The 23,041-nt window shown below is 36.3% G+C and overlaps 3 protein-coding genes across 7 annotated transcripts in view; 1 reads left to right on the top strand and 2 right to left on the bottom strand.

Annotated features, from left to right (window-relative positions):
- Positions 1–84: 84 nt before the first annotated feature.
- vsig10 (V-set and immunoglobulin domain containing 10) lies at positions 85–10,889 on the bottom strand. Its single transcript, XM_028458477.1, has 9 exons — positions 10,632–10,889; positions 10,249–10,536; positions 7,480–7,773; positions 3,253–3,507; positions 2,750–3,034; positions 2,389–2,505; positions 1,277–1,289; positions 433–575; positions 85–351 (listed from the first exon to the last, which is right to left on the bottom strand). Exons 1-9 carry the CDS (start codon positions 10,681–10,683, stop codon positions 266–268), a joined length of 1,533 nt encoding a protein of 510 aa, XP_028314278.1. The 5' UTR covers positions 10,684–10,889; the 3' UTR covers positions 85–265.
- Positions 10,890–14,656: 3,767 nt separating this feature from the next.
- pebp1 (phosphatidylethanolamine binding protein 1) lies at positions 14,657–17,224 on the top strand. Its single transcript, XM_028457672.1, has 4 exons — positions 14,657–14,874; positions 15,623–15,732; positions 15,819–15,919; positions 16,898–17,224. Exons 1-4 carry the CDS (start codon positions 14,740–14,742, stop codon positions 17,113–17,115), a joined length of 564 nt encoding a protein of 187 aa, XP_028313473.1. The 5' UTR covers positions 14,657–14,739; the 3' UTR covers positions 17,116–17,224.
- A 1,226-nt stretch (positions 17,225–18,450) lies between these two features.
- Positions 18,451–23,041, bottom strand: part of taok3a (TAO kinase 3a) — a 90,784-nt gene continuing 86,193 nt past the window's right edge. For all 5 annotated transcript variants that reach the window (XM_028456912.1, XM_028456913.1, XM_028456911.1 and 2 more), the window contains 2 exons: positions 22,691–22,873; positions 18,451–19,702 (listed from right to left, as the gene is read on the bottom strand). In XM_028456912.1, the coding sequence (XP_028312713.1) occupies positions 19,541–19,702; positions 22,691–22,873 (345 nt within the window). In that variant the 3' untranslated portion in view covers positions 18,451–19,540. The remainder of the gene's footprint in view (positions 19,703–22,690; positions 22,874–23,041) is intronic.

The following is a 23,041-nucleotide window of genomic DNA, read 5'->3' as shown; positions in this document are numbered from 1 at the left end:
TGAAGTATGAACGTGTGACACATGCACTACAATAAAGAGTGAGAATGTAACATCACAAAACAAATACATAGATGCAACAGGTCACACGTTCCAAAAAAACACATTTACTGCACACTTTTAAAATTCTTTACAAATTAATCCATCTTAATAAAAAATAATTTCACAATTTTTTTTCTTCCTAGCTTTCCACCAAGTTCTTCACAGTCTCACTGGGGAACATTTGTACTTAGTTCAAACTCCACATGAATCCGAGTGCACCTCGTATCTAAAATATGACCAGATCCTCAGACTCTTCTGTGTCCTCCAGCTGCTCTAGGTTGGTTTCAGCATTTTCAACGTCCTCGTGATCACCTGGGCAACAAAAACCTAGTTAGGGTTCCCATAACTTACACAATTAAATAAATAAAAAAACATGTGAAAGTTGGTTCCTACTTGACGGGATCCGATGTATCTGCACCAGTGTTGTGTGGCCCCCGTTGGTTAAAGGAGGCAGATAAGGGACAGAGTCCTGAAAAATCTGTTCATCGTCCGACTCCACCAGACTCAGAACGTCTCCTCTGTCCTCATCCGTCTGCCTGGTAACAAAACATTAGGTTATTCACTAGTAAAAGCTGCCTGATAGAAAATTACTCACACTGGTTCCTTATCCGTGGGCCACATCATCATACGAGTGTCAGCATTTAGCATAAACATTTTAGTTGCCGTTTGTTGTGTACTTTGATTCATTTTGTGTATTTTTGTTATTTTGTATATTTTTCCTTATTTTGTGTTTTCTTGTTGTAGTTTTGTGTATTTTTTCTCAAATTTTGTGTTTTTACTGTTTTGTGCATTTTATGAGTTATTTTGACTCATTTGGTGCTTTTGTTCTTGTTTTGTATATTCTAAAATTTTTCCCATTTTGTATATTTTTCTAAAATGTGCTTTTGTTGTTTTTGTGCATTTTGGAAGTCGTTTTGTGTGTTTTTGTTGTCATTTTGTATATTTCTCTCATTTTGTGTTTTTGTCATTCTAGTTTTGTATATTTTTCAAAAATGTTTTGTTGTTTTGTGCATTTTGGAGTAATTTTGTATATTTCTCTCTTATTGTGTTTTTTTTTGTTCCAGTTTTGTATATTTTTTTCTAATATTGAGTGTGCATTGTGCATGCCCATGTCTGTTGTAGATGGTCAGATTACATTGAATATTTGTGTCCATGTGTATCAGCTGCACTAATCGAGTCTGTTTATAATAGTAAGTGCTGGAATATTTTAAATTGTAATAGAATGAGTGGTACTTACTCACAGATTCCTCCTGAAACAAAATGAAAAATACAAAATCAATATTCATCCATTTCTTAGAGACATTAAACTCAAAGTGAAGCATATTTCAACAAATAGGAATCCATATATTGTCATCATTCTGTATCATTTAGAGCAGTGGTTCTCAACCTTTTCAGCCCGTGACCCCCAAAATAAAGGTGCCAGTGACCGGGGACCCCCACTGTACCTGAAGGTGGTTGAACACAGACATGAATATTCAAAAACATGTGGGGACAGGTCCATCTATGAGGGGGAATAAAAGGGAGAGATTTTTGGGAGCGATCCATAAAGTCAGCAAAATGATGGTCCATTGTTTTATGAATCTGTGAAAACCACAATGATTTATTTATCTGATTAATATCCACTGTTATCTAGGAAAATTATTATTTGTGCCATTGTGTATATAGTCATCTTAAAGATGTAAATCCTTGTTTTAATTAGAAATAAAATGGGTTAAAAGTGACCAAAAATGGTGGAAAAGATGGTGAAATGAGATTTTAAAAAGTACAAAAATTGGTTAAAAGTTCCAAATTAGAGTGGGCAAAAAACAGGCAGAAAATGTGGTAAAAAGGGTTCAAAGTGTCAATATTGCAACAATTAGTATGAACAATTAAATTGTCAAATAATGGGAACGACAAATCATGAATGTGGTTAAATTGGCAAAAATAAGCATGAAAAATGGTGAAAAGAGGTTAAAAGCGACAATAATGGATCAACATATGCAACCTTAGGTGGGAAAAGTGGCGGAAAGAGTTTATAAGTGACAAAAATTTATTGAATGAGAGTATGTAGTGAAAATGTATTAAAAGGAGCAAAAATATGGCAAGAAAATGTGATGAAAATAATGAAATAATGAAAATATGGCAAGTTTGGTGAAGTCGCAGAAAAAGGGTAAAATAGGCACAAATTGTTCAAAAAATGTTCTTAGCTTCTTAAAGGCATCTGGCAACCCCCTCCCAGTGTCTCAAGGTTGAGAACCCCTGATTTAGAAGGCTGGTGTGTGCTGGAGCAGAGAAATCTCCATCACAAATAACTCAATGATTCACATTTGTGCTGTCAATGCTTATGGTGTAAAGTGTAGTAGAATGTACCGAGGCAGATGCGGTGTCGGCTGGAGTACAGAAATTTAGCCAAAATCACAGTTGATCCCACGATGAGCGCTGCGATAAAGACGCCGATGATCCCTCCGGTGTAAGCGGAGGCTGCAGCTGTAAACACCAAGATAAGAGAATAGAGTTACTCAGCAGAAAGATAGGCGGGTCAACAGGTGGAGCAGCATTGCAGAGGCAGAGTTGCTTCATGTATAGACAGGACCATCTGTTCAGTTCTTAACAGACTGACATTTTATGCCTCACAATGTTCCATTTCATAATATTTCACTCATACTGTATTACTCATAGAACCGGGGTTATGAGAGTAACCTAAAGTTTTCCAGAATGGTCCCAAACTCACTTTTAACTGTGAGGTAAACCTCCAGCTCACGCACACCCAGTATGTTTTCACTCAGGCAGAAGTAGATGCCTTCGTCGTCCTTGCTGACGTTGACTATAGTCAGCTTCAGAGCGCTGCCTTCCTCCGACACAATGTACTTGGACCCCGACTGGATTTTCCCCTGCTCAGTTCCTTTGCTCCATGTTTTCTGGGCGGGTGGTAAAGATTTGGCCTCGTTGCAGATTAGAGTCAAGTTGGTGCCCTCCAGTGCCGCCACCAGTGGATCACCCTCAGGATAAGGAAGACCTGGAGAAGAAGAAACACTGCTTAACTATTTAAGATACTCTGTATCAGGGGTTCTCAACCATGGGGTCGCCAGATGCATTCAAGAAACTAAGAATATTTTTTTCCTGTGGGCCATATTGGATGCTAAGGGTCAGGCCTTGAGTTTGACCCTTGTGCAATAAAGGCTTCCAGTGTTGTAATTAAAATGCAGCAGGAACACAATCTAAGGGAGTACTTACTCAAAATAAAGGAACACCCTTTCTCTTCCCCGGGGCCTAGCAGCTGGTGCCGGGCCGAGCACTTCATCGTTTGCCCGTCAGAAAGCAGCGAGCGGTTCCAGGCCACAGACAGGCTATCAGCCTCCTGGAAATCAGCCGCGCCCTCCCAGCGTAGCTTCGGTGGTGGATACGCTCCAAACCAGGAGCAGCTGAAGTGGATGATGGAGGGATCCTGTGCAAGCGTCCACGTGCACTCTGGGTGTCTCTCTGGGACGTCTGGGTCAAACAAACACAGGCAGCAGGAGCTTCAAACAACAACACACTAATGTACTGCTTCAAAAGAAATCCCCTTCACAATAAAAGCACAGCACTGCTTACTTAACTAAAAACAGGTCTGTGACCCACATTTGGGTTTTGGTCCCGACCCCCAAATTATGAACTATTCAACCTTTTGGTTCCAGAATCCTTATGTCAATTAAACATAATTTAATGCCTTCTGTTGCACTAAATGGAATTATCTATTCATTTTTTGAATGTTTAAACTTAAATATTTAAGGTCTTTGTAGTAGAAATGACCCCAGTTTGAGAACCCCTGCTCTAGAGAGTTTTCTTAAAATCTCTCGTGTCTGATTTTGTGATTCCCCACCACCTCTCTACTCTCTTCCTCCATCAAAAGAAGTTCTCCTTTTTTTGGAAAAAAAAAAACATGTGATGGTTCAAAAATAACTTGTAACAATATTATAATCTAGTCTAAGGCAGTGGTTTCCAACTTTTTTCTTGTCATGACCCCATTTTTATATCACATGACTTTTTCTCACTGTATACCGTATCTATTTCTGTAATATTATGTACTGGTTTTTTTAACTGTGTAAAATAGATAAATAAATACAAATCTAAACTTTTTTTTTTTTTTTTTTAATTGAAAAATATAATTTTAATATTACTAGAAATTTCAGGCAACCCCAAGGCACAAGGACACTGCTGCAATTAAAAATAAATACAATTATATATATATATATATAAAAATAATTGTATTTATACAATTATTGATATATATGTGCCAGAGATGTGAGAATCTTTAATCTATGCTTCCTGGTCACTTGATATATAATAAGTAATGGCAGTAAAAAGCCTAGTAAGTGGGTGACACTCCTGTCAGCTAAGGACAGGCAGTGGAGGCTCGAGTTCACACGGGCTCGCCAAAGTAAGATAATTAGAAAATGAAAAAGATGAAACCGGCCTGTCTGGAGAGTGTGTGTAAACCAAAAGATCCTCAGTGAGTGATTAAGTAAAATCTCAGGAGGGATTCGAGCTTCCTGTTTATTCCATGCATGAACGAAGCAGCACTAACTTTAGCTTTAGTGATAAATGATAAAAGTCCCTTTGAATAGTCAATAATTAACTACTCTCTCCCCCTTTAACTTCGTTATCCAAACATCCTGTTGTTTTAGAACCATTAACCTCATTCAGACTAAAATAATAAACAACACAGACGCAGAACACGTTACTGTTGCTCCTGCCAACGCTATCTTATAAAAAATAAAAGCCTGCTTCAGCACATGCAAGTGAAAGTTGTTGGCAACGTGCACGTGAAGTATGTGACTGCATTGCAAACACTGTTTATCCTCCCGTTATCATGATTACACACCAGCCTCTACCTCCTGATCCTGTTGATAACATTGTTGTGTTCACCTCGGAAGCCAAAGATTGTTGAACTTATGCAATATCACAGTTAGTCACACAAAGGTGTGTCAATACATGATTAAGTGTAATGTTATTAATAGAAAATAGGGCACGCATTATTGTTTCTTTTCACTAATATTTTCCCTTTTATTTACCTGAATACCTGAGCAACACTGCTAATAACTATAATACTATTCTTTGTTGTTTCTCAATTATAACTATGATCTGTGAAAGTAGAGATAGTTTAGAAGTGTGTTTAGTGGTAGTGTGTATGGAGGTCAATTTGTTTTTATTATTCAACATGAGACGTTTATTAGAATACAAGCACACAAAAGTGTTTGGTAACTCTGGAGCAATAACATCTGCTTTTAGGTTACAGATTACTGATTTTTTTTTACATATGAACACTTTTTTCTTTGACTGAAAATATGCATTTTTTATTAAAGTAAACTTTTTTGACTGAAGTTAACATTTTTTTTGATTGAAATAAACATTTTTTTGATTGAAATAAACATTTTTGATTGAAGTACGGTAAACATGTTTTGATTGAAGTAAACTTGTCTTTGATTTCAGTAAACTTGTCTTTGATTTCAGTAAACTTTTTTGATTGAAATAAACATTTTTTGACTGAAGTAAAACTTTTTTTGATTGAATAATAAAGACACAAATCTACCTCTATAGAAGTGGAGGACTCAAACATACACCTGACACACCTATTCAAACAATTCCAAACAATAGTCTAGTTTGACATGATGGTAAACTTGTGAATATTAGACAGTAATCTGTAACCTAAAAGCAGATGTTATTGCTCCAGAGTTACCAAACACTTTTGTGTGCTTGTATTCTAATAAACGTCTCATGTTGCATTGATTCTGAGCCTGATCTTTAATAATGTTAAAGAGTAACAAAACCCCTTCACCCCTCCTATAGGAACTACCATCTGTAGACTATGCAGTGTGCACTTGTGGTGAGTAGGTTGGATTGAGAAAATTGTGAATAGAGAAGTTTATTGAGTAATAAGTAGCTAGTTAACAAGCATATATTGTTCATTGGAGATTTTATAGTCTAGACTGGGCGTGTCTTAACTGCTCCAGGAGCCCCGCCCATAATCAAGACAATTTTTTTTTTTTCTAATTTCCACCTAATGGCAGGTCAGCAATAACCAAGGAGTTGAGTTTCACTTTTAAGACGTGTTACACACAGAAATAACTTTAATTGACCAGTGCCCTACATGGAAATTAATTTGTACATTTGTATTATTATTGTTATTTCTCTTCTGTAATGTGTACAGTATTTTACTTAATTATGTACATTTTCTTTTCTTTGTTAAGTGTTTCTTCTTTACATTTGTATTATTTCTCGAGCCTCTGTAACAAAAGAAATTCTCCGTGAGATCCTCCTGTTGATTTTTTTTTTTTTTTTTTTAATGAATTCAATTAGATGTGAGTCCTAAACAACTACATCCACATGATTATGTGATAATAATAAGTAATAATCTCCAACAAGCAGTATGGAGGAGAGATTAATTCAAATACCTTATATCATTTATGGGATAAACTGGAATCATCCATCTATTAATTACAGGACCGTGTGCGTTTGTGGAGCGAATATCTCATTGACGCGGTGTCTGTTAGAGCTGAAACTTTTTGAAAAGCTTGCACACGCGCCGAGTGTGGGCATCCATTATTTTGGACTTATTTGGTGATTACGTTTCAAAATGTTCAATTTCATTTTATTTTGAAATCACCGCGTTTACATGTCACGTAGACGGTGATCGATACGTTAGCAGTGGCACTATCCACTCACCATAGAAGCGCACCTGATCGCTATAGCTTCACTCACGCCACACCTGCGTCTACGTGTGACTGATATATTTATGTTTGTTTGGTGCACATTCAGGTGTGGCGTATGTGTGCATACACTGTAATGTATATGCACATTAAAGCGTTTGCAAACTTAGCACACATGTGGACGTGACTTGTGCATTCTGCCCGTGTACCCATTCTAAGTCTATGAAAATGTAAATCAACGCACCCACGCACGCAACATTTATAGATGAAGTTATTCTCAGTCTGCTCGCTAAGTTACATCTGTCTGTATATTAATTACTAGCCTTAGATGATAAGCACCCCTGCACTCAGAAATGTTGAATGCTAAATACATAGTTTTATTTGTACGAATTTATATGTCTTTTATTAGATTCTACCCAATTCGCCGCATTGGTGCAAACTTGATTTATCAATTCATCATGTTCATGTCCCATAGAATTAAACCAGGGAAATTGTACACGCTATTTTACTTTGCACCCACACATAAACCCCTTTATAACATTACAGAGTACAGAGTATGTACACCTCTTTGTACATCCAACCTTTAAACACATACTCATTTGGCCATAATTGACAACTCTACTTAAACCCCTACTATATGAACACATACTTCCGACAGGCACTGTACCAGTTCTATAAAACCTGATCTTGTTTGTAATGGACACCAAAATAAAAAAAAAAATATCAGACATTAAAAAGTCTTTACTGCTTCAGAACAAAACGCATGTATACTCACAGTAAACCAGCAGCTCTGTGCTTCTATTGCCGGTCAGATGGGACACTATATTGTGAGCTCTGCAATTGTAGAAGCCTTGGTTTCTCGGTTGAATATTTTCTATGTTAAAAACCAGCGATGATCTAAAGGTAGACACCAACAATTCGTTCCTGAAAGACCAGCTCAGGTTTGGAGCAGGGTAGGAGGAGACAGAGCAAATGAAAGAGACGGAGGAGCCCCGAGTAGTGAAGAGCGTCCCATTAGGCAGCGTGGTCACTGGGCCGCCAACAGACGTCGATATATTATCAGGCCCAACTAGACGTAAAAAAACACACACAGTGCATTATTAATATGAAATCTATACAGTGAACACGATTCATTTGTAGCAGAGCAATTACAATATTTTATTAAATTCAAATTTATGAATTGAGGTAAAAATTTCAGACTCAGAGTTTCAGTTTAGGAAAACAATATGTTGGGATAGTTCCCATTCCATTAATGTGCTGCATTTGCATCTATGTGTAGTTCATTCTTTGGTTATTCTATTTTCAAACCAAATTTTTAAAAAAAATTATATTTTTGTTTTACTGATTTAAAAACAAAACGGAAATACAGGAAAAAGTAAATCCAGATAAACTGCGTTTTAATGTTTTAGAATTAAAATGAGAAATTGGCAAAATCTTTTTTTGTTTGTGTGATATTTGGATATTTACGGGGACATTTTTAGGTGAATTAAATTATAAAGACCAATATTTTCCACAGTTTTAATTTTTAATTCAACGGTACAGGTTTGTAGGAGACGGTGGTGTGTTCAAGGACAACTCGTAAAACAGCCTAAACTTCACTTCAATGTTGTAAATGTATGACCGCTATGTTTTTATGTGTAAACAAACTGCCATTTTTGCCTTAGTGTCTTTATTTAAGAATATAAAAACACTTTAAATAATTAAGATTGAAAGAAACAAAGTATTCAATACACAAAAAATAAGTAAATGAAGTTGCATATTGTATATTATAATAGCACAGATTACACTTTTGGGTAATAAAATATAAAATAAAACTATGGACAATGTTTTTATGATTTAATTCACCTGAGAATTTTCCAGTAAATATCCAAATATCACACAAACAAAACCAGACTTAGCCATTTTTTTATAGCAGGTTTATGTCAGACAAATTTTTACATTTTTTCAAAAATATTTTCAACTTGTTTAAAAAATGTGAAAAACATGGATTAATTATTTAACATTTACACTTGTGAATGAAATACTCTGCAGTATGATATATCAGTAATAGAAGTTCAGGTACTTTCCTGCACCTCCACATCATGATGGAAATTATTCAAATTTACCTTATTGTTGCCAAAAACAATTTTGAAAACTAATAAATTATCTGACACTCTAAATATTTAAAACAGAAAAAATAATAATTCAAAAATGAATTATATATATATATATAATAATTATAAAATGATAATAAGAAATACATTATATAAAACAAAATAATATTTAACAGAATAAAGTTCAATTGTAGTTGTAAATTGTAGTTTTTTTTGTCAAGTATGACAGATGTTTTTTTTTTTTGTTTGATTTGTATTCACAGAACTTTGATAAGAATTACTTTTAAATGTTAACTGCACACAAAAAAGAAACGTCAAAAAATCCTATTAGATTTTTTGTTGTTTGTTCATTTGATTCCTATTAAAAAAAAACTGTTCTAAGACGATCTGATTTCATTTCATTTAACTTGTGCATTTGGTAAACCATCTCTGTTTTTGTGAGAATTTGTTAGGGGTGTCCCGATCCGATATTGATATCGGTCCGATATCAGCCAGAAAACGAATATCGGATTTTATCGGGCTGCATCTAAAATCTCTGATAAGTTTTTGTTGTTTTTGTCCACGCCCCTCAGTTGTTCCCACCATATACTGACAGTAAAAAATAACTGAAGTGAACATGAATTGATGACTATTGTTCTCTGTTTGAGTAACATCACTCGATCAAGCTTTTTCTAACATTCCACACTACAAAATAAGTAATAAAAGTGTGTATGATTTGTGCTGATATTGTATCGGATCGATATCGGCCAATAATCTAGGCTACAATATCGGTATCGTATCGGAAGTGAAAAAGTTGTATCAGGGCATCCCAAGAATGCGTTGGTATGAATGGGTGTGTTTCCCAGTCATGATCTGTTTCTCTTTGTTTTCAACCGTAATATAGTACAATATGGGAAAAAAAAACAAAAAAAAACCACGGAGCAGCAGAATAGACGGAATCACTTAAATTTAAATATATCCATCGTTTTCTATATTTGGGAGTGACAAAATTGTTTTGAATGTTTGTGATGGAAATTTGTCTTTCTAAATAAACAATAGAATATTTTAAGACTACAGATTGTAAATTACACTTTTTTTTTGAAAGAAGAAATATTAAATATCATTAATAGCTTTTTTAGCTGCGTTAATTTGATTCCTATTCATTACACTTTGATATGAATGACTGTATATTGTTAATATAGGCTGTAAAGTTTAATTATTTTATTATAATTTTTTTTTTTTTCAATTTTGGTCGGTAGTGTGCCTTGGTATTTTTTAAATTTAGAAAACTGTACTTTGACTCGTAAAAAGAGTTGAAAAACACTGCTCAACATGACTCACCTGCAGCCACGTGACCTGTCTGGGACATGTCGAAAAACAAGTTTGTCTGTCCCAGTAATGTGAATATCCTCTTCCAGTTCCCACTGTTAACCCTTAATATTACACAGGGGGGGGGCAAAGAGTTCACTCACCGGTCACTTGGAGCAGCACAGCCGCCTGGAAGCTGCTGTTTCCCGGTAGAAAGGAGGAGCACTCGTATCTGCCCTCGTCTCCACGCTGCACGCCAGTGATGGCCATGCTGCCTTCAGGCTCCACACTGAGCCGGTGGTCACCTGTGGAGCTGATGATGACTTCCTCTCCGTTTTTCCTCCATGTCGTCAGGGACGGTGTTACGTTACCAACGGTGTAACAAGGAAGTAGGACGATGTCGCCCGGTGCGGCTGTCACGGTCGTTTCTGTTGGGCCTGAAACTGCTTCTCCTGTGAAATAGAAACATAAACTTTTCATTCACCTGTTGTAATCAACACATATGAAATACATTTAAAAAAAAAAAAAAAAAAGTGTCACAACTCACCTGTGGCACATAAAGACAGGTGCAGGAAAACTACTGCTGCAAATATCTGCATCGTAACTCTCCTACATCGCCTTCAGAATCAAAGTAAACAAAGGGCGTCCCGTCCAAACCTGTCTGACTGATTACTGACGACACAGTGGCCACTTGTCCGCCCACCATGCCCGTCTGTGAACGCAGCACAGGTGACGGCGCTCGTGCCGCTGCGCTTCACGTTTGGTTTGGCGGTTTACGTTTTGTTTACCGGAGAAAAGCTGACCCGGAAACAGGCAGCGAGAGACCACACCCTGAATGTACCTTTTTAAAGACACAGGCACACCACCTGCTACACGGATACTGATAGAGCAGGAAACAAAGACACCACACCTGTCAGAAAGCCATCTAATGCATACCTGTCAAGTTTTGGATTTGAAAATAAGGGAAATTTTCTGGCGCCCACTACCAGCCGTCCCACCCGCCCAACCAAGCTCTAGTATCCCTTATATTTTAATATAGGTGTACAAGAAATCTAAAATACCCACTTGTCAACCACTTACTAAATATAATTATGTGATTATAATCTGGTAGGTTGACCTTTATTCACATTAAAATGCTGTGAACATTCCTACTAGGGCTGGGTTATATGGACCAAAACTCATATCTCAATATATTTTCTCAAAATGGTGATATACGATATAAACCTCGATAATTTTATCAAATAAAGTCTCACCAGAAAGACAATTCTGGGTTAAATTTGCTGATGCAAAATACCACACAGGGAAATTTATTAACAAAAAGAAGATCAATATGTGCACTCATTAATCATCTAACTGAGCTTTACATGTTGTTCTGAGAAGTAAAAGCAGCGACTCCTAAAACTAGTATTTTGATACATAATAAGCTATAATATATATATATATGAAATATTATAGTTTTCTATATCGCCAAAATAGAAAACTCGATACATCTTGAATCTCGATATAACGCCCAGCTCTAATTCCTAAATTAAAAACAACCTAAATAAAAACAGAAATGTGTATATATGAAGCACACGTGTTTATTTAATATACTTACAGTTTATATACAAGTCAACACGTTTCATATTTACTGTTAATTTCAGATTGTTTGTCTTTAAGTTAGACATTAACATTTTATTTTAATACATATTTTCTTTAAATTTCTCATGCTCACTCATGTTGTTCTCTGGTGTTTACTAATGACTTATTAGACACATTTGTTGCAGACTTTACATCCTTTAACACTTTATAAAGCGCAGCATATTTGTGGTGCTAGTGATTGGCTGATTTTTCATGGTGACGTACGTGGTTCCTTCCGCTGTGGTAGACGTTAAAATCTCAGTTATTAATCTAACAGAACATCTAACAGTGTCACATCCTGCTGCTCTTTAGGAAGATAAACTCTGTCACATTTCACAACGTATTTACACCAGTTCTTTGTTTTTTGTTTTTTTTGCCGGAGCGTCTTCATTCATTCATCGTCTCTGTTCTGAGTTGTTTCCGGGTTTGTTGCCGCTGTCGGCACTAATCTCGCGAAAACCGCCACTCAGGCCATTTCAGGTGGCAGTTCTTGCGAGGCTAGTGACGGCGTTCAGTTTAGTAAGGCATCTTTTAATTATTATTACATTAAAATACGGGATATTTACGGGAAAATACTAATACGGGAAGATGGCGGGAATGAGGGGTAAAATATGGGACTTTCCCGGCCAAAACGGGATACTTGACAGGTATGATCTAATGTGGCAAACCAGTTACTTTTAAAGTTAAAAAGCCACAAAAGAAAAACTGTGTTTTAACGTTAAACTTTAAATAAATATATGTGAAATTGTCAAGGTGCGTTCACACCGAATGCGACTTCAGTGAAGATAGTTGCTGAAATTGGCCGTGATTGAACATTGTTGCGCTTTTTGCTCGCTTCTTCGCATGGTCACATGACCAGTTCTCTCCGAGGAAACATAGTGCTGTAAGTGTCAACAGAAGAGGACTGAGAGACTTTTCTTAGCATTCTACTAAAAAGGTATTACTGCCACATTAGACAGCAAACAACAAAGGAATACAGAGTTTTATACGGAGGTTCTGAATGTCCATCTTCCTGCAGCAAAGTCTTGCGTAATGAGATTTCACGGGAGTTAAGAGTCTCATGCCCAAAACAACCTTAATAGCGCAATTATACTTTGTCGACATTTAGAAATATTGCTTTTATTTTGTGAAAATGTGTAACGGCTAGCACCGACTGGATGTTGCGACACAGCGTTACTCGAAGTCGCCTCTGATCACGCGATTGACATCAGGTCATTTACGTTGATTTTGAATGTAATGTAGTCGCTAGAGTCACTGAAGTCGCCTTCGGTGTGAACGCACCTTTAAAGTGTAAGTACACCCCTCCCCCACCCCCCTAGTGGCTGATCTGCCACTGGGGGAGTAATTAAGACACGCCCAGTCACAGCAGCACCGCCCCCACAGCGCTACACAGTTCTGCCTGTAGCTGTCAATCAATGGGAGGAAACCTAGTCCCTCCTCCCATCTTTTATAGGAGGGGCGGAGCCAACAGTGACGGTTATGACGTCACTGATCTAATCTAAGCCAAAAGCAAAATTAAATTACAATAGACAGCGTTCAACCCATAGAGGACAATCACTGTGACATTTTACAACTAAAAATGCTAAATTGAAATACTTCTAAGTGTGAAGAGTGGGCCTAGGATCAACAAATACATTACTTCATACCTCATTATATATTTATTCAGCAGAAAAGAGAAAAGGTGGAACAATATACTGTGCGACAATCTATTGAAATGTCACAAGATGCTAGGAGTGGTGACCTGAAGCATACCTTCCCATTCGTGCAAACGTATCTTTTAAACAGCAGGAGACACAGTCAATGCCCAAAAGTCTCAAATGCAGCCAGAAGATATACAAAGGCAAATATTGCTAAAAAAAAAAAAAAAAAAAAAAAAAAAAAAAAAACACGTGCATATGTTAAATCTGGGCTGTGTGTAGACTGTTCTTGTTTGTTGTTTTAAAAATGTTGTTATGCAAATTTCACGCACTGCAAAGAATGTCAAGACTCATGGCATAAATTGCCAGTCTTTGTTTTTGCACTGTAAAGTGGCACTTTTTGCACTTCAAATATATAGATTTTTTTCTTATTTACGTTATTGTTTGTTTACATTTTTTATTCCTATTGAGTTGAAAATGTCATACCCAGAGTAAGTATGTGAGTAACTGCATTTTTTTTCTTCTTTTCTAATATATTGTATCAATAATGAGCCCATTATTGTCTATTTTATCAAAGCTAAACTAATTCCACCGCACCACTCCTATATTACAATATTTCGTTTATTGTCTTTATCCAGTCCTGACAGGACAGATTTACTCAGTGAGTTGCATAGAAACAACAGGAATACATGCTTCTTCTTCTTCCCAGTTGGACATTTAAAAACTAAAAACGGAAATGTGGGAAAAAAAGACACATGTTTTCCAAATGAGGTCAAACTATTTGCTATTTGCCCTGAAGTGGAAAATAGAAAGTGTGTCATTTGAGGTTGTGAAGGAGAAAGAGGGACGAACGGGCCATGATTTGACTGACAGACTAAACAGCCAATCAGGACTCACCTTGTTTAAACGCGAGACGCTTCCTATTGGCTACTAGGATTTTTCATTTGTTTGCTCCGTTCAGAGGATTAAGAATATTAGGAATTTTAATCTGATTTCTTTTTTATAATAATAATGATAATAAATCAATGTCTGTCACTTAACCTAAAGTGAAATAGTATTAGATATTAATTTGTAATTAAAGTGAAATAACAATAATTATCTCAGTCATAAATTTAATATCTCTACCTCTTGATAAAAGAAACCCGTTCATCATTTAAAGGCATCCGAGCAAATTTTATCGTGTACATAAATCAACTTGAATTAAACAGATATTAATGTGATTAAGCTTTCAATATATTTGCCATAACATTTTTGATTTCATATGGTTTTAATCGGTGTCCAAACGCGGATATTTCTCGCTAGTTTCTATAATCCCGAGTGAACCTGAACGCAGCACACCGAACAGCTCGCGCGTGTGTAGCTACGGTTAGCAGCTAACTTAAAGCAGCAGCTAATAAAATGCCCGCAGACCTGAGCGAGTGGAGCGGCTCTCTGGCTCTCCAGGAGGTGGAAGACAAGCCCGCCCAGCCTCTGACCGTCAAATACGGCTCTGTGGAGATTGATGAGCTCGGCAAAGTGCTCACTCCCACTCAGGTCTGACACAAAACCAGCTGGGAACCAGTAGAGCTAACAAACCTACGGTGCTAACTGTGGCGTATTTTCTCCGTTTCTGTTTAAAATGACAATAAAAGTACTTCTCTAATATCATAAATTTTGCACTATTGGTATTTTAGAATTTAATATCTAACATTAGCGCGTTTGCAGATGTTTTTCTAGCAAATAATAAGATTACATAATAATACCACTGTTTGAAGCTGACTGAATAGCGCCCCCTATTGGGTGCTGGATTCGGAAACTGGCTGTGGACCAATTCATTTTGAATTTATTGATTATTAATATATATAAGGGACATAACATTGTCTTTTATAATATATATTATAATGGACGATGCACATTAATAAACAGACATGCTGTAAATGAGCCTGAGAGAAAAAAAACAACTATTAAATATCAAATCATACATTTTCTTTTAAATAGAAAAAATGCAATAATGTGCACAATCCGTATCCGATCTGGACTAAACTCTGTGGGGCAATTCAATTCCGACTTAACTAAGTCAAATTTTATGAATATTGGTCAATTACAATCTGAGATATAAAGCTTTGAAATGTTGCCAATGACGAGAAATAGAGATTTTTCAATTCTTTTAAAACTAATCCAGAATCAATATATCGATCTGGATTTCATCCAAAATGTAATGGACTCTTTCATTGCATAAGGTCTGGTTCAAATCTGTTCATTATTTTTCATCTAATCCTGCAAAAAATGCGTTCACTGACAGGTTCAGCATCGTCCCACCTGTCTGGAGTGGGAGGGATGTGACGTCACCAAGCTGTACACGTTAGCTCTGACGGACCCCGACGCTCCCAGCAGGAAGGAACCTAAGTTCAGGTGAGCTCACTTCCTCCTCCATCATCATCACAACGTGATGGTTGTAATTGTTCCTCCTCTAACTTGGTTTTTGCGTCTCTTCAAAGGGAGTGGCATCACTTCCTGGTGGTCAACATGAAGGGGAACGATGTGTCGTCGGGCACCGTCTTGTCTGACTATGTGGGCTCAGGTCCTCCAAAAGGCACAGGTAGGAGTGGAAACCAGTATCTAAGAAATAGTGTTTAATCACTCCATACTGAATCAGTTGTACAGGTATTCTGGTTAAAACTATTTCAACCCTTTTTTAGTTTTTCCTCTCTTTAATTAAAATCAGGCGCCAATCTGAACTCTAAAATATTTTACATGCAGACGTTGCACATTTTAGGACGTCCTCAGGTTTCAGAGCGAGGTATCAGGGAAGGTCATTTATCAGACTAAAGTGACTCATGACTCAGCAAAACCTCTGTCAAACGAAAGGGCTTCAGGCTTGAAAATAAGTCATGACTAAACGGCCTCAAATAAAATCGCCTGCATGACGCTGTATTACGAATAAACCAGAAATTAACATAACATTAATATGTGCTGCTTCGGATATGACTCAGCAAGTCGAAAGCTGTTATTTTCTATTTCTTTTTAAAGGTTAAATTAGCAACAGTTAATTTAACCATGTTTTTATTAATATTATCAAACAATACATTGATATATCTTAACTCTTATTTTAATATTTACTATTTATCATATATTTTAACTTAAAATAAAATTAAATAAAGGAAAAATTGGCTTTTTAACTCACTTTGTCATCTATATTTACAGTTCCTTCAAAATAAAACGCCATGTTTTTTTATTTATTTTGAAGCCTGAGGACGTGTCATTTGACGGCGTTTGGTTTGACGAGTGAGGTGGTTTCAGCTGATGAGTCTGATTATTCTTGATGCCTCACTTTGAGACCTGAGGAAGTCCTAAAACGTAAACTGTATTCATGATTTGGGACAATGTCATGCATTGGCACATTGTCTTTTCTAGGAAAATGGACGACTAGCTGTGTAGCTAAAGGACAAATACGTCAAATTTTGCTTATAATCTTGTTGAAATTACTGGATTTGTTGAAACGTATGTGTTCCAATTTTGTGTGCTTTAATTGGCATAACGTTCTGAATGTTAATGCATTTGTGTTTGTCTCCCTCAGGCCTGCACAGGTACGTGTGGCTGGTCTACGAGCAGTCATCCAGCTTGTCCTGCTCAGAGCCCACCCTCACCAATAGATCCGGGGACGGACGCGGAAAATTTAAGATCCAGAGTTTCAGGCAGAAATATGATCTGGGAACCCCAGTGGCAGGAACCTGTTATCAGGCAGAGTGGGACGACTACGTTCCTAAACTATACGAGCAGCTGGCTGGGAAATAAAAAATAAAAAAAAACTCTCAAAGCACCTCATAAGATCTCTGTGATGTCATTGCTGTGACAGAAATGACAGTTTGTGTTTCAGAATTCAAATAAAGCCTTTTCACATAAATGTAGTTTGTGTTTGAAGTGAGAAATAAATAAATGACCCAGTGAGTGAAAACTGAGCTATATTTAAATGTTCATCTGCACACGACAGTTAACTAATGCTGAGGTATTTATAAACACAGCACAGCTGGATGCTCCACTTCACAACATCTGGGGTTGCTTTTATGTTTTAGCTTTAGTTCACATTTTTTAAAATTTGAAACAAGTCTCTTAACACAGCGTGAGATGTTTAAAACTAAATCAGAACAGGGTTTAACATCCTACTGATCAACCTCATTAGCTATATCTTTATTATTTTTTAAATAAACTAACACATTTGGACTAGTTAAACAAGTTACCAACACTTTAAATGATGTTAACCAGACATAGGCAACATGTGGCCCCCAAAAAAAATGCAAAACAATGAAAACATCACAATAGAAACAGTATAAAAGTGCACAATGACAAACTAAAAATACACAAAATAATGACAGAAAAATATTGAAAATGATTCTAGATATACAAAAACAAGAAATGACTTCAAAAATCAATTGTAAAAATACACAAAATGAAGATGTACAAAACGACAACAGAAGGGCTACAAAAAAACCTCAATGACTACAAAAATACACAAACAGAAAACAAAAACGCATGAAATGCCTCTAAAAACACACAAAACAAATACAAAAAACAACTAATCCCACAAAATGACAGAAAGATTCACTAAATTACTATTATCCAGACATGCAAAAGATTTCAAAACACACAAAATGAAATAAAAAAAACACATTAAATAGCTCCAAAATACACAAAACTAATACAAAAAATGACAAGAAAGCTAAAAAAAAAAAAAAAAAAACGACAAAAACACACAAATTGACTCCAGACATACAAGAAACAATTACACAAAAACCGTTGTTCTTACCGGTGTCAATGTCACACTTTATCATTATTCTGGTTTATGGCCCATAATTTGAACACTATCACATTTTTGTGGCCTCCACTGTAATAAAAGTTAACAATTTCTGATTTAAACTGAAGTTCTTTAGATTCTTCTGATTTAAACAATCATGAAACTAATTTATTGATTAATATTGAGTCACTTTGAAAAAGTTCATCCTAAACTAGAAGTTCACTTTTTCTCTATAAAAAAAACAATCAAATGTGTTAATCTGAATTAAAGTATTTTAAAGCACTGAAGACCTTTAGTTTTTCACTGTGGACACACACACACACACACACACACACACACATAGTGATGAGCACTTTATTTACAAATATAATTAAAAGCTCTGACAGACTCATGCTTTCTTTAAATCTGGAAGAAAACAAAAATTAAAGTGCATGCAACAGTCGAGCGACATACTGGTCTGGTTTATAACAAAGTACACAGAGTCGTGTAAAGCAAAAAATAAAAAGGGCTAAAAATGAACAAAATGAATTAAAAGATCATCGAACATAAACCAGACTGAATATTCGTCCTCGTAATGAGGAAGAAAACTGCGCCTTAAAAATTCTGTCTGATTTTGAGTGACGTTTAAAACTACGATATGAAAATAGGTAAAAGCTCTCCATAAATCCTTCTATACACAAAGTACAAGTCTCTCACTAAACCATCCCCCATGAAGCCCTTTGTGCGCTCGCAGTAGTACACGTGTCACATTTATTATTACTTTTTCACATTGGCTGCCAGTGCAAAATAAATCAGTACGTCATAAGAACACGTGTGGAGTAACTCACTCTTCTTCAGTAATCAAATCCACCCCAAGGAATCACAATGAGTACAACATGTACTATGTACAGAGTGATATTATTATCAAAGGGTTTCAGTTTTGTCCAATAAAATGTCCTGATGCATAAATACCAGAAGAGCTTTGAAAGGAGCGAGCCAACCATTCGCATTGGATTTATCGCAGTTAAAAAATGATTTTTTTTTTTTTTTTTTTTGCTTGAGTTTTTAAAGAAAAAAAACTGATCACGTTGATCAGAAGCGCCCTTGTTTTTCCCGCCAAAAGATAACGCGGGGTCACTGTTATCACTACGAGAACCAGGAAGTCATCCAGACGCTTATGTTGTTCGTCTTGTGACATCACAAGATAATTAAAAAAAAAAAAAGGAGAGCAAGTGGTTTTATGTGGGTGTGTGCGTGCGTGTTTTCTTTATGGACCGAGACACTAACTCCTCCCCCTCCTGGTCATGTGACCAACACTCTGATTCAGTCACAGGTTTTGTTTGCATGAGGGGCAACAGCAGCAGAAATAAACATCTGCACTGTCAGGTCAGGACGAAGGAGGTCAGGAAGGACAATGGCATCATCATCATCATCATCGTCGCTGCTCCTTCATCTGTAGTCGTCCTTGGGAAAGTCCAGCATGCACAGGTTTCCAAAGCCCAAGCGAATGCTCTCCATGTCAAAGGAGTCGATCTCTCTCTCCTGACGCTCCAGCAGGTGTTTGATACGATCACTTCTTTCCTTCTGAAGAGAATCCAGCTCCTCTTCAATCTGACAACAGGGTTTTAACACGACTCAGACATTAGTGAAGAATAAATAGCACCCAGAAAATATACAGTAAGTTAGTGCAGAAATAAAGAGCTTTCATCACAGCGAGGCCATAAAACTGTGTTATCCAACATTCAAGTCAGCATTAGAATAATGATTGATATGTGCATTAACACAGAAGAGTTTGTGATTTTTTGGGTGATTTTTTCAAATAATTTTGTTTATTTTTGTCATTGTTTTGTGTGGTTTTTCTGTCATTTATGTATATTTCTTATTGTCATTTTGTGTATTTTTGTATGTTTTTATTTAAGTTTAAGAAGTTGGAGTCATTTTGTATATCTTTGTTGTTATTTTGTATATTTTTCAGTTATTTATTCTTATGTGTTTCTGTTGTTGTCCTATTTTTGTACGTTTTGTATATTTTGTTGGAATTTTTGTGTTTCCTGAAGTCATTGTGTGTGTTATTGCTAGGTTTCCTGTATATTTTTTGGGGGTATTTCTGACTTTTTGCGTCTTTCCTGCAGTTATTTCGGTGTATTTGTGTGTGTGGGGGGGGTAGTTGTTTATTTTTGTAGTTTTTTGTGTATTTTTCTGTAATTTTGCGTCTTTCCTGGAGTCATTTTTTGTGTTTTTTGTCTATTTTTGCTGTAATTTTGTGTGTTTCTTAGAGTTGTTTTGTGTATTTTGGCAGATGTTTTGTATATATTTTTTAAACTATTTTTTGTGTATTTCTTTGACAATTTTCACACTTCCTAGAATTTTGGAAGTATTTTTTGTATATCTTTGCTGTTTTGGGTCAAATTTTTTGGCTACATTTTTTATGTGCGTTCGTGCTTTAATTGTATTTTTACTACATTTTGTGTGTGTGTGTTATTGCTCTCATGTTCTGTCTTTTCTTGGTGTAAATTGTACCGCTAGATGGTGAATGTGAGTCCGATCAGAAAGGGAGGAGTTGCTGATGCTTAAACTGGTAAAAAAAACAAAAAAAAAAAAAAAAAAAACTTACAACAAAGCGTCGAAACATAAACCAGGAGGAGACAATAGAAAAAAAAAACTGTACTGGGATAATGTAAAGAAGTAAATGTAAGAGCAATAAGAAAATTCAGGTGTTTAACGAGCAGATTATTCATTTAGACGATTGATAGAAATCCACTCTGACATGTTCATGTTGCTGCTGCTGCTGCTGCGTATCCTAGGTGATGTTCTCTGTGGTTCAAGGTGAAAATGAGCTCTTTGGGGCAGATCATATAACACTTAATTCTGTCGTCGTTTGTATTCACTAACATTGTTTAGCTGTGATGAAACTTGATGTTTATCACTAACATGATAATTGTTCTGCAGTGACGGTGCACCAGTGCACTACACAATGTTTACGTGCACGTCTTTCATTTCACACACACTGACTGAAACTGTGCATGTCGCAATACGACAACCTGACCAAGAACTGAGCATGCACAGAAAACTCCAGACACGGACTGGGACTGAAACCTGAGGACAATGGTGCTCCTGAAAACCATGACATCATCCCAGCCTGAGGATGCAGGTTCCAGTGCAGCCAGGAGGGGGAAACATTACACCGTGTTGGAGTCATTATTATATTATTAGAAGTGGATCAGGTCTGTCTTTGTTATCAAAGCTGTGTCGTCCTCTACTAGACCAGGGACGGTGACTTTAAGCACAGCGGGGGCCACAAACCTGTGATGGACTGATCCAAGGGCCACGTTATGGAGAGTCGGGTCAGCATTTAGAATAATGACCGATGTCAGCAAAAAAAGAAGGAAGAACAAAGAGTGCCAGTGTTTTTGTTGTTGTTTTGTATGTTTGTGGAGTCATTTTGTGTATTTTATTTTACTGTAATTTTGTATTTCTTTCGGTATTTCTGTATAATTGTGTTTTTGTTGTCATTTTGTGTGTTTTTGGATTAATTTTTGTGTATCTTTTGTTGCCATTTTGTATATTTTTCAGTTATTTGGAGTTGTCTTGTGTGTTTTTGTGATAATTTTGTATATTTGTCTGTAGTTTCATATGTTTTGGGAGTCATTTTGTGTATTATAGCACTTTGGCTCTTCTTTTTTGTGATTTTTCTTACATTAATTTCTGGCATTTTGACTGTTTTTTAGGTAATTTTGCTGCACTTTTTGTGTATTTCTCTGCAGTTATGTATGTTTATAGAAATCATTTTGTGTATTATTGCAGTTTTTAGTGTGTTTTAGCTCTTTATTGGTATGTTTTTTCTGTTTCTTGTTTATTTTTCTGCCATTTTGAGTCTTTTTGGGGGTTATTTTGTGTATTTTTGTTGTGCTTTTTGTGTATTTCTCTGTAGTTTTGTATGTTTATGGGAATAATGTGTAGTATTGCAGTTTTTAGTGTGTTTTAGCTCTCTTTTGGTGTGTTTATTTTTCTGCCATTTGAGTGTTTTTTGGGCTAATTTTGTGTATTTATCTTGTCCTTTTTATGTATCGGTATTTGTCTGTAATTTTGAACGGTTTTTGGCACTCATTTTGTGTATTTTTGCTTGCTGTTTTTTTTTTCATGTGTGTTTGTGTTTTTTCTGCTATTTTGTGGGTTTTTAGAGCCACACCACATTTTATTATTTTTAATATTCCCATTGAGTTGAAAATGTCATATCCAGAGATTTTCAAAATAAAAACATTTTTCCAACTGCAATTTTTTAATCTTTTGTCCTTTCCAAATGCATTGTATAGTTATCGTCTGCTGTATCGTATCATGAACTTAATGTATCATGCCACCTCTAGCTTGTTTCTATTGGGGCTGACTTTTAAGGAAATTATGTAAATTTAAATGTATGATCCTTTGATTCTATATTAGTGAGTGATTCATGTAATTCATTCAGACCGCTGACACTTGATCAGGTGATCATCAGACAGGAAGCTAAATTTGTAGTATTGGAACATTTGTACAAAACAGCAGAATCCAAGGCTATGACGACGTTTTTCAACCTGAGGTACTGGACCTTTTGTTCTACGTCACCTTTTGTTCCAGGTGAGCTCGGCGCAGCGACACCTTCTGCTCCAGCTTCTGCTGCTCACGCTCGTGCTGAGCTTCAGTCTGCATCTTGATCTTGCTCTGGTAGGCGTTGAGCAGCTCCATCTCCTGCTGCAGCTGCTGCCTCAGGGCCTGGCACTCGGCTTCCTGGGCCTCGTCCAGACGCAGCTGAGGCCGAGGACGAGACGACGGGGAGAGAGTTACACGGACAAGAGACGCAACCAGGACGAGGCAATGAATGGAGGAGTTAAAAAGGAAGGGCAATGAGGGCAGAGAAAAAAACACAAGCACAAACAAAACATTTAGATAAATCGCTAACATTTTATTTCAAGTTTT

The sequence above is a fragment of the Gouania willdenowi genome, chromosome 9 (assembly GCF_900634775.1).
Source record: "Gouania willdenowi chromosome 9, fGouWil2.1, whole genome shotgun sequence".
In the NCBI taxonomy this organism is placed as follows: domain Eukaryota; kingdom Metazoa; phylum Chordata; class Actinopteri; order Blenniiformes; family Gobiesocidae; genus Gouania; species Gouania willdenowi.
This window is presented reverse-complemented; position numbering and strand designations above follow the sequence as displayed.